The sequence below is a fragment of the Triticum urartu genome, chromosome 6, assembly GCF_003073215.2.
Source record: "Triticum urartu cultivar G1812 chromosome 6, Tu2.1, whole genome shotgun sequence".
Taxonomy (NCBI): domain Eukaryota; kingdom Viridiplantae; phylum Streptophyta; class Magnoliopsida; order Poales; family Poaceae; genus Triticum; species Triticum urartu.
The window spans coordinates 33581820-33595750 of NC_053027.1; the positions used below are offsets into that span (position 1 = coordinate 33581820).

The 13931-nt window shown below is 46.0% G+C and overlaps 1 protein-coding gene and 1 non-coding gene across 2 annotated transcripts; one reads left to right on the forward strand and one right to left on the reverse strand.

Moving 5' to 3' along the window:
• Nucleotides 1-221: 221 nt before the first annotated feature.
• Nucleotides 222-2665, reverse strand: LOC125515683 (DNA-directed RNA polymerases IV and V subunit 4-like). The gene is made up of 9 exons (XM_048681199.1): nt 2619-2665; nt 1736-1838; nt 1506-1613; nt 1141-1252; nt 947-1024; nt 801-834; nt 648-716; nt 463-552; nt 222-351 (listed from the first exon to the last, which is right to left on the reverse strand). The coding sequence occupies exons 1-8, from the start codon at nt 2646-2648 to the stop codon at nt 478-480; spliced, it is 609 nt and encodes a 202-aa protein (XP_048537156.1). The 5' UTR covers nt 2649-2665; the 3' UTR covers nt 222-351; nt 463-477.
• Nucleotides 2666-10180: 7515 nt separating this feature from the next.
• TRNAA-AGC lies at nt 10181-10253 on the forward strand. The gene has a single exon. It is a non-coding gene; the product is annotated as a tRNA-Ala (tRNA).
• Nucleotides 10254-13931: the final 3678 nt, after the last annotated feature.

A 13931-nucleotide genomic window follows, 5' to 3' on the forward strand; every position in this document is an offset into this window, starting at 1 on the left:
CTCTGCGAAATATATTACTTCCCAAATTAGAAGTAAAAAACTGCAGCTAGAAGAACACGACTCAGAAAAGTAAACAGACAAGGAGAGGTGCATAAACACACAGGCCACAACAACAGTTTTCATCATCCAGGCGAGCCAGACCATCGGGTACCACTTGGCAATTCAGAGTACATCACTTCAACCACTCTAGCTAAACCTGAGCTAGTTTACAAAAGTCAAAGTTCAACCATCCAGACCTAAGCATGGTACGGTTCCCACAACACACAACTTGATTTCGGCCCTCAAAAGAATTTCGGTTAACATCCATACACCACGGAGACACCCGTTGCGGATTCTTCATTGCCTGATCAGCTGCATGCCTGCATGTATGCTTAAGATTAAGAACCAATTCAGAAATTTAGATCATTAAGAAAGGCGAGCGATCAGGAAGAGGTGTGGTTCAAAGATTTGCCCTCGGGTTACCTGTGTAGCTGAGGTTCACTTGGAGGCTTTTATGTTAGCGAGGGCGGTAAGGGCCTCCGCGATCTTGCCTTCATTGATCGACCTAGTGGCCTGTGCAAAGAAATTTGGATTTTGCAGGACTGAGCTCCTGTTCCTGGTAATATATAAAATGGCATATATCCCAAATGTCAGCAAAAGACACTGACCTTGAGAGACGGTATGAGTGCATAAACCTCTTCAATGGTCTCAGGCCCAATGTTCGCTATCATGCATATCTGTTACAGGTACAACAAGCCATTTCATGTTGAGATGAGGGAAATGAGATACAAGAAGGTGAGAGGAAAAGAAGGGTGACGAACCTCGCCATCATTAACACCATAGTCTTTAAGGGGTCTGCAGCTATGAGTCAAGGAAATTAACTACAAAGTGGTTGCTTGGCAAAACAATTTAATTGCGTAACCACATGCAATCTCCAATACTAGCTCTTTATCAAAACAAAGGATACTCCAGGATTTCTTTCACCAACTTCGCAGAGGTGAAGTGATTTCCTTCTTTTGCATATTGAAAGGCCTTGTCGAACGACCTGCCGGTGCAAGAAGAAAAGAGTAAACATGAAGGCACACAAGCTAACAGACTAGAACACCACATAAACAATTATTAGCGGAACATAACAGAATTAAAACAACAGATGTTCCTTACTCGGGAATTTTTATCTTTGGATCCTCTGATAAGATAGCCATATGTCCCTGAATTTTCTGCAACATTTCTGCTGCTTCACAGTTCGTTAACAATATAGAATTTGGAGACATATCTGCAACCAATTGTTATGCGGGAATCAGCTTGCCTATTTTTCGTTTAGACAGAAGGGACGTTTGAAAATCATAATATAAGATGTTTGCCCGTTTCAAATGATGTAAAACTAACAATCTCATTATACAGAACTTCTCAAGTAAAGAGCCTACTGAAATTCCATAAACTACCGAACTTCAACTACTATTAAGGTTACTATGATAAAAAAATAAGCTTCTAGAAAAATAGAGGATATTTCAATGGAAGGAACTGACCAAGCTGAAGCTTTAGTTCTGCATCAGACATTGCAGGCTTTGCATTTGATGCGGAGCCCTTCCCACCCTTCCCAGCACTAAATGCCTTCCCTCCTTTGCTACCTTCTCCTATGAGAACATAATACATGAAAGAAGGATATGCAAGACACAGAAAGGCAATCGATTGTATAACTAGAACTTTTAGTTTTATCAGCAATGTATAGCAAAAGTACAAAATGATGCATACATACCATTAGAAAAGGATGAAGCCTTTCCACCAGTTTTTAGGCTATCAGATGAAGCTTTCCCATTTGACTTGGAGTGTGTGGGGGGAGCCTCTTCTTCGAAAAAAATCTAAATACAGGCAGTGATATATGAGGTTCTTGTATATTTTCAACTATATATCAATATATTATTCACATTGACTTATTCAGTTTCATTGAATTATTTATTTACTGTGATCAGATATCCTGGCCTATCAAATACTGCAACAGTTACAATGTAAGCAGCTCAATGATTACCATTTGTTATGCACAACCATAAATTGGTGAAAAAACAACAGTGTCTTGCCCTCAACTACAAACGATATGAAGTGTCCTTCCACACTCAATGTAATGGTAAATAACATCAACTATGAAAAAATAGTCAACGAATCATCTGCAAGTAAAACCAAAGGGGAACCACAAACATGGTATATAATTCTCTTCCGACATTTTTTTCTGTAGTATTTGATCAATCCTATGAAGGTTGCCAAGATAAGTATTTGGCGAGCGTAGAAGGTCGTGGTACTCTTCTAGTCAAATGATTCTTTACTGGAACAAAAAAGTATCATTTCATGTTTTCAAACATAAAAGTTTACTACCTTCTTGCTAAAGATGCCCTAAACCACAGGGTAGCAGGGTACAACCGTACAAATGAAATTTTCTGACAGTGATAAATAAAACACAACGGATGCTGATCATGTCAGACAGATAGCTCGGAACGTGCGGGCAGACACAAGTGATATTCTTATAACAAAAGCAAATACCAAAGGATTTTCTCATGAAGCAGAGCTGTGATAAGTGTAGTAAAACTAGATTTAAATAAACTGTTGCCCGAAAAATGTTTAATGACGAGATTGGGCAATATTATTACCATCAGAATCAAAATCAGAATCAGAATCATCAGAAATTAGAACCATCTGCCTTCCGTTCAATGCTCCTGTCAGAATAAATCAGTTAAGAAATCTGTCAAACCCTAAACTTGCCTTCGAAAGCTCAACTGACACATCATTCATTTTGATAAAGATGTAAAATCACCAATCATCATATAGCAGGATCACAAAACTGAACGACAAAAGAACATACCATAAAAATCTTAGATTAAAAAACTTCCATGTCAGACATAAATACCTTTATTATGTTCGGGTTTGGCACCTGAGGCAGTGCGGGGGTTGTCGCTCTGGTTTGGCATGGCAGAGGATATTACTGGGCAGGACATGGGCTGTCAAATATCCTGCGTGTTCTGAAGGTAGTGGCCGTGCGAGGCGGCGCTGGGGTTGGCGCTCAGGTTCAGGTTTGTGTTTGGGTTCAGTGTGTGGATGGAGTTGCCTGAGCTGGCCATGGGAGATTGGCGATCCTGCAGGCGGCTCAAGGCGGCTCTGAGGTTAACACTCAGGTTCAGGTTACGCATGTAGGAGTTGACTGAGCAGGGTATGAGGTATCGGAGATGCTGCGGGTAGTGAAGGTAGCCGCCACCCAAGGCGGCGCTAGGGTTTCCATTTAAGTTTGGAACGGGGAAGGAGATTGCTGGGCGGGGCATAGGGGGTGAAGATCCAGCATGTGGTGGAGGTAGGGGACGCCATGAAAGGGAGAGGTGACTGAGGGGTGGGAGTAGCCGAACGGCAGCGGCAGGGAACATGGGCGTGGTGGTAGGCGCCGGGTTAGGAGGCGAACCGAAGAGAATACCCATGTCGAAGGGACGATCGGGGTTGTTAGTGTTCGGATTAGGGTCAAGGTTTCTGGCTGGAGACACCATGGGAGGCGGCGGTGGAGTAGATCTGGAGAAGAGGAGAAGAGGAGGAAAGTTGGAGGTGGGATGAAGCGGAAATGGAGGTCAATAACTCAAGATATAGGCGGTGGTTGTCTTGTTGCTGTTGTGCCCCGCAATTTCACTTTATTTTGACTTAAAGCCTCTCAGTTCCAAACAAGTTGCGGTACGCTAGACTTGAAACCCACAAGATCTCGAAACCAAGTCATGGCTCTGCCACGTGAATAGCTAACTTCCACGCACCCATGCCCATGGCTAGTCCTTTGGTGATAGTGCTGCTAAATATTGCTATTTTAAATTAATTCCAAAAATACCCAGTACAATATGCAGACTTGATGCATGTACATCACTCCATTCCACGCATTTCAACAAGACAACAAGGTTGTAGTGTGTGTTTCTAAGATGCTGCGAAATAGATAACCTATTGCTAGTAAACATCCAAGCATATTAGTGAGGCACAAAGACTCATCAGCCCTTACCCCGTAAAAGAAGTTAAAGCCAATCATACGTTGGCCAAGTGAGTAGTGCTCGGACCATTTCAAATATGCAAGGGATAAATCATCATGCTCTCCAAAGTAGTATATTCTTGAGAGAGAATTTACGGCATGTCGTAAGCCGTTCTGACACGGGTAGAAAAAACACTAACTATCACAGAACCACGAGCATATCACACATGTGATATTTCAGAATAGGTATATACCTCAGTTTCTAGTTTAGTTCTACATTTGATCCAAGGATTTTCCTTTACCAAAATAGTGAAGGTTGGATTAACTACGGGGCTCCTTGGTTTCCAGCCACACCTTGCCACACTTTGCCACAACATATCAAGTTAGGCAAGTTTGATCAAATTAGGTGGGTGTTTGGTTGTAGCCACACCTAAGGCAAGATTCTTTTGTTCAAAATAAGTCCACATGCCATACAGACAAAAAGTGTGGCGAAATTCCCTCGGGCAATCCAAAGTGAGGCTAAGAATTTGAGTACCTAAGCTAAGGCAAGTCTGGCAGAAGTAGTGTGGCAAAATTAGTCACCAACCAAATATGCCCTACATTAACAGGCGACCTTCCTCTGCATAGCAGAATTAAAAAACACACACACCAAGATGCTCAAGCATGGAATTTAAATACACAGACCAAGCTTATGTGCTTACTGCTTAACTGCACCAAAATCAACAAAACTTCTTCCAAGGAAGGCATGCAAGACATATCCACATATATTCTCTCTCTTGTTGAAGGGAAGGACCATTCGTTAGACTAAAACCCTTAGGAATCGCTAAATTTAGCCATGCACTTGTCCACAAACACAAATGATCCATTTAGTGTTACCTTATTCACAGGCAAACAGACCCAAAACCTAATAAGGCTGCTAGTGATTCCACAATGCCCAGCAACGTTTAATGCATTGTCATTTTGAGCAAGCCGTGTCACGATCAACTCAATTATCTACTTTTCCAGTTTTCCTTGATACACCAAATTATAAGAACCCACGCACATATGAGTGTGACACAACCAATGAATGCAGAATTTTTGAGCTTATGCACCCAGGCCACGCTAATCCTGGCTGTCAGTTGCTGCTGCTGAACCTCGAGATGCGCACACCTTTCAACCGATTTATCCAGATCCATTACCGTGACAGCAGTATGTTACGGTCGATTCGCGTCATAGGGTTCTTGTTCCTCTCCACCCATTGGGGGGGGGGGGGGGGGGGGGGGGGGGGGGGGGGGGGGGGGGGGGTTGATGCAGCTCTCCCATGGCGACGGCCACATTGACAGTGCCATTCCTGACGACCGTACGATATGTCTTTTATGGTTATAATGGGGTTGGGGTCCAATCTATATTCCCCGATTCATATGTGCTGAGGCCGCTCTATATGACTCTTGTGCTAAATCACAGATCCGTCGTCACTGATGGTTTCTCGGCCATTGTCGAATAACAGAATTCCAAGCAGGCGGTGTCAGGAGCAGAACTAACGGGTCTCACATCTCTCCCGCTCGATCCTAACCAGGACAAGGGGCTCGTACCCAAAATTAAATCCACGCAAAATTAACTGGTGGCTCCGCAATGAAACCCGCCGGTGCCAGAATTGGACCTCGGCGATGCGCGTCCAGGCCGCCGGCGGCGGCAGACCCGGGCGAACGGCTGAATCACCTCCTCCTCCCTATCCAGCAACTAATGCCTCCACTCAGATCAGTTTCTTCTCCATCCTTTGCCTCAAACAAATCCGCCCCAGCCGCCCAGCATTCTCCTCTGGAGAGAAATACAGAGTACAGCACACTATCTTCGACTGCTATGGTACTGTGTCACGGACTCACGGGTCGCCTATATGCGTTGTCTTTATCTGAGGGAGCACGGGCCAGCAGGTACAGTACCCTAGTAGGAATTAGGCCTTTCACGGTCCGGGACCCTGTAATCCCGTCCGAGATTAACGTACCACTCGATCCTTACAGAATCCAGCGACACAGGTCCCTATAACTATGGACGCTCGGGATAAGGGGACCGGGATGCATAAGCTCACTGGAATGTTTTTGCACAACCAGTAGCAAAGTTGTTAAGATTAATTTGGTAACAAATATTAGCCAGATGTATTTCTATGAGCGCACATAAACAGATAATCCAATCCAACTCCACAATCCAAAGGGCATTGTGCTAGGAAGAAAATTCCACAATCCAAAAGTCCTACAGTCGAAAGAAGCCCGCAACAAATTGAATAACCAACTCTCCCGCCCCGCTGCCGCTACTGCTCGAAAGCCTTTGAATCCCCTACAGGACTAAACAGTTATGTTTTGCCGTCGATATATCACACACCCATAACAAAATCCGACCAAAACCACGTAAGCAACCGAATCATCAGCCCTCGCACCGATCAGATTGGATCTAAACCTTCTCCAATAGCCAAAATTCATATCCCCTTCGATGCCCACCCGCCGGGGCACCAGTATCATTCGTGACAACAAAACCCTCGGCGTTCTGCAAACCCTAATCCCTTGCCATTGCGGGGAAAGGGGAGATAAAACGAAAGGGGGGTCACCTGACTTGGACGGGGGGTACGACCCCTTCCCTCCCCTGTTCGCCATTGCGGCTGCCCGCGGAGGAGGAGGCGGCGGTGATCGGGAGGCGCCCGCCGGAGTCGGCCGCGCCGCTCTCCGCACCGACGCCGCACGCGCCCCGCTGCTCACTGCTCGCTGTCGCTGGGGAGGAGACGGAGAGTGAGGGAGAGTGCGGCCTGCCTCTGCCCGGATGTATTGAGGGGTTTATAAAGTTGGGCTGGGGAGTGAGGAGGGATGCTCTGGGCTCGGATCGATTATGGGCCCATGAGTCCGGCACGAGGGCCCATACATGAGATACAACCATTCTAAAAAAAACATAAGATACAACCATGCTTGCTCGGATACACGACCGGTGGATCCGCAGTGCCTCTTCGGAGATCCATTCCCTCCTCCACCCCCTCCCTCTTGTCAAGCTTGCCGGTGCGGTGATTTTCATAAGGGAAACGTTTCAGAACGGCGCGCCGGCCGAACAATTCGGCCGGCCGCGTTGCGTGCGCTCAATCAACCCACAGGGATCGTGCGTCTATCCTTCGCTTTCTGTGTTTTTTTTCTTTTATCTTATCTTCTTGCTTCCACCTCAACCGACCACCTACCATCTTCTTTCCCCGGCGAGCACCAACAGCCTCGTGTGCAGCCGTGTGCGCCCTTGCGGCCGGTGCAAACCAGCACAGGACCCCAATCCCATGCCCTTTTTGCTGCAACCTCGTCGCCATGGAAGCGCCCTCGTGCCCTGCGCCTGTCGCCATGGTCGAGCGTGACGGGGGCCAGGACCGGATGTTGCGAGCTGCAAGCTAAGCGGTGCGACGAGCGATGGCCGGAGCTGCAGCTGACACCCCCGCAAGTGGAAAAGAATTGCAACTATTGACAAAAATGTTTCAACGGTACATATTAAAGTTTCAACCATAGTTGGTTTTTGCTACTACCGACGAAGATTTTTGCTACATCCATCAAGGTGGAGCTGAACCTCACGACGGCGGCGACGGCGATTTGCTGCAACCGTAATCAGTTTTTGCTTCTACCGGCGAAGATTTTTGCTACAACCGTCTTCTGGTTTTGCAACGGCGGCCATTGTTGCGACAGGCGACGGCGATGGGGGCCATTTTTGCTACAACCGTGTCATTTTTTTTGCTACTACCGTCTGTGTGTTTTGCTACGTCCATTTCATGAGGTCATGGCGCTTTTTTACTGATTGAGATGTGCCCGGCGACGACGAGGACGACATTTTTGTTGCAACAGCCTCGTTTGTTTGCTACTACTGGCGACGTGTTTTTGCTACATTCATTCACAAGGCCATGGTGCTTCAAGCGTGCGGACGAGTTCCGGCGACGTTTTTGCTACAACTTGCGGCACGGAGTGGGGTGCTACAACCGGCGGCGACCATGCTACAACGGCGGCCAGCGAGAGCGGCAGCCGGTGGTGATCCCAAAACAAGTTGTTGTCACCGGAGACTCGAGTTTTGCTGCAGCCGACCCATCGAGTTTACTGGAGCCGGTGGTGGTAGAATGTTGGAACCGGCAATTCAAATTGCTATGACGGCGAGGTTTTTGGCTGCAACCGCTATGGAGTTTTGCTGGAACCATCATGAAGAACTGCAGGAAGCGGCTTGGATTTTTGCTGGAAGCGGGTACGCACCAAGTTGCTACCGTTGTAGTTTTTGCTGGAACCGTCATGAGAGGCGACCAGGTGAGGTGCTTCACGCTTGAGAATATCGCCTGAGGAAGGAGGAGACTTTTTTTTGCTAGAACACTAGTGCTACAACCCCTTTTCTTTCTTGCTGGTACCGGCGGCAATTTTGCTGGAACCCGCTACAGATTTTGCTACATTCATTCACGCCCAAGCTGCATCCCGTGACTGACGGCAGCGACCATTTTTTTGTTATAACAGTTGTAGTTTTTGCTACGTCCGTCAAGGACTTTTGCTACATCCTTTTTCATGGTGGACCTGCAAGCTCGATGGCGATTAACTGTGGGCGGGGGTGGCCAGCAAGTGCGGGCGGCGTGTGGGTGCCCGACGAGCACGGGCGGCGCAGGGTGGCCGGCGAGCGCGGGCATGAGCGATGGGCGGCGCGAGGGTGGCCGGCAAGCACGGGCGCGAGCAAGCGTGGACAGCACGGGGTGGCCAGCGAGCACGGGCGCGAGCGAGCGCGGGCGACGCAGGGTGCCGGCGAGCACGGGGGCGAGCGCTGGGCGGGGCGAGGGTGGCCGGCAAGCACAGGCGCGAGCGCTGGTGACGAGCACGGAAGGAAGAAGACGACTTAGTCGTTGCTATACGTAGACCGTTGATTTCATACGGATCCAACGCTCGGCAGCGGACCGGCCGAAACTTGGGCTGGCGCGCCGGCGCCTATCATTGGCCTTTCCATAACATTGCCCTGTCAAAACCACAAAAAAGTCACCACGACAACAAAGAAAAAAAAGAGATGTGTGCGTAGGGGCCATGGACTTACTGAAAGTTGGGGGCTCCGGTGAGTCGGAGCAGGAGTGCAACTTGGGGCTGCACAATCGGTCGCCGGCTTAGGGGATCTCTCATTGAAGCAATCGAGGGAGAGAAGAGAGAGCGTGAAGGTAAGAAAATGTCCAGGCTGCGGAGGAGAGAGGCGAGCGGTGATGTCTTATAGGTCATGTGATGCGTGCGTGCGTGTTCTGATTAGAATTTCAGTTTAAGAATTACTAGCACACATGCGTGCGTTGCAATAAAATAAATTTTTAGAAGTATATTTCAATTTCTTCCAAGGGTGTTGGTTCATTGCTCAGTCTTTAATGGGGCACGACACTTTGGATCCTCATGTTTGAAATTTCAGTTGAAGTCCTGCGATTAATGCTCCTATTTAATCCATGGATAAATTATTCCAACGGTGTTGGCTCATTGCATCGGATCTTCATGCTCGAAATTTCGGTCTAAGACCCGCAATTAATGTCTCAATTTTATCCATGGGTAATTTCTTCCAATGGTTTTGGCTCATTACGCAGTCTTTAATCGACCACGACACTTCGGATCCTCATGCTCAAAATTTCATTTTAGGTCCCGTAATTGATGCCCACAATTTAATATGTGGATAATTTCTTCCACGGTGTTGGCTATTGTGCATCCTTTAATCGAGCACAATTTAATTCATGAATAATTTCTTCCAACGATGTTGGCTCATTGCGCAACTTTTAATCGGGATTTTCCTCAAGGGATAAATCAGATTCATCCATTGTTTTATCAATTCGATGGCTTATTGATTGGTAAGTCGGAGAGAGATATAAATTGGTGGGTTCAGAGTAAAAAATAAGATGGGACTATTTAATTGATGAACAAACATGAAAAGACATATAAAGGTTTTCCATTTAGGAAAGAGTCCCTTGCTGGTCATACATCTTGATTCAATGATATAATATTCGCAGCCCTGTCCCCGCCTATGAATATCTAGAGAAGAACAATGTAAGAAAAATTGCATACATTTTCGCACACAAAACATTTATATGTCAAAACATTGGTTGTAGCTCAGATGGTAGAGAAGCGGACGCTGTTGCAACTATATCTCAAAACATTGGTTGGCCCAAAAGCGAAGCTCCATGATCAATGTGGGGATATGGTGAGAAGTGTTAGTTTTAAAGCGTTTGCTAAGTAAATTTGTCAACGTGGGGATGTAGCTCAGATGGTAGAGCGCTCGCTTAGCATGCGAGAGGTATGGGGATCGATACCCCACTTCTCCAATTTTCTTATTTTTTATTTGTTTTTGTTTTTCTGCAGATCTCAATATTGTACTGTAAAAAACTATATTCACTTCACTTTTGCAAACTCGAAAAACTCCCCAAACATGTGCAAATTTCTTCTATACATAAAAGGAAAATCAAAAGCATGCACACAATCTGTGCTCCAAACTAAGGCGGTGCATAATAAATCACATGCCAAGAGGGAAATGTCACCATCATGATTTTGTTAACCATCCGTATTGTAGAAAAGGAAAGAGCAAAATGATACCCCAAGTCACAGTTGCAGCATTCCAGAAAGAAAGAAACAAAAACTCATCCATATGCTCTACCCTGCACCCAACCAAATTTATCCGGTCGATCAATCTCACCAATGCAAAAAAATAAATAAAATAAAAACGTTCCCCTACGCCCAACCAAAAACCTACGGTGAAATCTACCTTCCTTCCAATAGTGTGTGTGTGCGTGCATGCGTGTGTGTCATGCAAAATAGCTACCCGACTCGATGAAGCTTGACTTGCCAAAGAAACGTAAACAATATTTTGAAATCTAAAATAATATCATGATTTTGTTTACATCAAACATATATGCGTGTGAACTATATAAAATATTTTAATGCATAATTATATTTGTGGGCTACACAGAAAACAAATATGTCGATAATTGGACGCACAATTTGCTATTGTGGATCCACTTTTTGTAGAGGAAAAATGAAGGTATTCTTTCATAAAATTAAATAATCTATAACTCACCTATAAGACATGTATGTGTTAAAAAATAGAATATGTGTGTATGCTTTTTTATGGAATTTGTGTGTAATATGCATTCATTTTGAATTTCCTCGAAAAAACAGACGTCATCTCCTTTTTTTATTTTGAGACACTCCTCTCCTTTATTTAACCCTAGTTAACACCCATCGTAGGCTTTTCAGTGTCCAGCCCAGTTTTGGGCTCTTCGTTGTCACTCTCACGGGTCACGGCCTTCATGCCACGCACTGGGCCGGTCGCGTCTACTGCATCCACATCGAGCCTAACCCACGCCGGTCGCGAAGCTCGTTGGTGCCGGTGCTGCAACGCAGCACGCATGAGAGGTTGGGCTGCTCGCCGCCGGTGTTGCAAGGCAGCATAGAGGCCGGAGTGCAGTTGAGCGCCGCTCGCCGCCGGTGATGCGGTGCAGCACGCGGAGCTGCACTGAAGCGCCGCCGACGGAGTTGCAATGGAGCGTGAGCGTCGCTCGCCGCCGGTGATGCGGTGCAGCACGCAGCGCTGCACTGAAGCGCTGCTCGCCGCCGACGCAAATTGCACTGGAGCGCCGTCCGGGGCTGCAATGGAGCGCCGCTGGAGCTGGACTGAAGCGTCGTCGGAGCTGCACTCGCCGCCGGAGGGGTCGTCTGTGCTTCGTTTGAAGCTTCTTTGTGGCGCTTGCTGTTGCCATGGAGCAGCACCCCCGTGTCTCCTGGTCTGTGATGCAGCGATTGCCGGCGGCTCTTCGAGCTGCACTGTAGGCTATCGTGGGACACTGCGAAATTTTCGCCGGAGCTCGCCGCCCTCGGATTAAACTTTTCCGCGTGACCGTGATGGGAGTGAGCTGCAAGGGATTTCTCTCTGCTTTTGGTCGCGACTCGCGAGGCAAGGAGAACGAAGCAGTCAGTGGGTACACTTATCCAACGGTTGAACACGGCGAGATCGAAATAGAATGAACAACCAGCGAGGCGGCTGATTTCTGCGAGAAATCAGTCGGCTTATTTGTAGCAGCCGCCTTTCTCCTCGCCTGGATTTGATTGATCATAGATGAAACGACAGCCCCACCGCAGTACGTTCCGTAACTTCCGCCTCCTATTCCCTGCCTGATCGCTAGGCTTTCCTTCCCCCCATTGCTTCCGACTGAATCGACGGCTCGGTGGCGATCGCGTTGCAACCTTGCAGGTTTAGCGAGGCGACGGGCAAGAAGCGGACTACTTTCTAGCGCTGGACGTCGTCGCGCCGGCGGCCGACAGACACTGCCGCGGTGCCGCCCAACAGGAGAAGACCAACTGGTGTGGTGCCCTCCCTGCTCCCTACGCTCTCCCCTTTTCTCTAATTTTCATACAAATTACAAAGTTGTGTTAATATGTTTGGGAACGGTTTTTTGTGCAGTCGTTCAAGTTCAGAAGTAGTCACAGATTCAAGAATTTCAGTAGTTGCTCGTGCTATCGCCCAAGTACAAAATCAAGGTTCTATCTGATTTTAAGTTTTTTGAACTACCTATACATGTCACAAGCCTATATTTCATGTGAGCTCATCAGTTCAAATAAATTGAAAGAGTATATATTTCATTGAAACAGAAATAATCATGCATTCTAGTTCTGGAAGAAAGTATGATTCTGGTGCCTTCAAGTGTAAGAAGAAACAGAAATTAGAAGAAGATGCTCAAATTCAAAGGGGTGATCTTGATAATTAGGTATGTAGATACATCTTCTGCTTCTGTTTGCATCGAAGAATCTTTCTTAGGCTTTTTGGAGGTGAATGATACCACTGGGCAAGGTTTGTTTAATGATCTAGAAGAGGAGTTGAATAATCTTAGCCATGATGTGGACAATGTGAGAGGACAGGGTTATGATAATGGGTGAAATATGAAAGGAAACAATAAAGGGGTACAAAAGAAATTTCTGGACAAATATCCAAGGGCATTTTATTCAGCTTGTGGTTGTCATAGTCTAAGTCTAGCACTATGCGATATGGCGAAGTCTTGTCGTAAAGCAACCGACTTCTTTGGAATTATACAACGTATCTATACAATATTTACTAATTCGACTAAACGATGGCAAATTCTCAAAGATAACTTAAAGAAGTTGACTGTCAAGTCATTGTTATCTACTCGTTGGGAGAGTCATGTTGAGAGTGTTAAGGCTATACGGATTCAAATGCCAGAAATAAGGGAGGCTTTACTACAAGTGGCTGAAACTTATAAGGATCCATTGACAAGTAGTGAAGCACAATCATTGGCAGAAATTGAACTTGGTGGTTTTGAATTTTTAGTGTCAATAATTATCTGGTATGATATATTATCCGCTGTTAATTTGGTCAGCATGCAGCTACAATCTAAGGACATGCTTATTGATATTGCAATTGAGTCTATACAGGGTCTGATTTCCTTTTTCAAGAAGTATAGAGAAACTGGCTTTTCAAAAGCATTGGAAGATGCAAAAGAAATTGCACTTGAGATGGATATTCATCCAGAGTTCCGCACCAAGCGGAAAATCAAAAGAAGAAGACAATTCGATGAGGGTGCAGATGATGCATCTATTGCTTCACAATCTGCAAAGGAGTCATTTAGGGTCAATTATTTTCTGCAAGTGGTCGATCAAGCTATAGTTTCACTTACCAGGAGGTTTGAGCAATATCAGGGGTATGAAAAAACTTTTGGTTTCTTATTTACTTCAGATAGGCTGCGATCTATGGATGATAAGAGTTTGTTGGCTGCTTGTGTTAATCTTGAGGATGCACTTAAGAGTGGAGAACACAAAGACATTGATGGAGCTGAATTGTTTTATGAGTTAATTTTCATCCAGGATTTAGTTAAGAAATCTATGGGCCCCATTGATATTCTTGAGATTCTGATGAAGCGCCCCTTCTATCCTAATGCTATTATTGCGTACAGGATTTTGTTAACCATTCCTGTAACCGTTGCAACTGCGGAAAG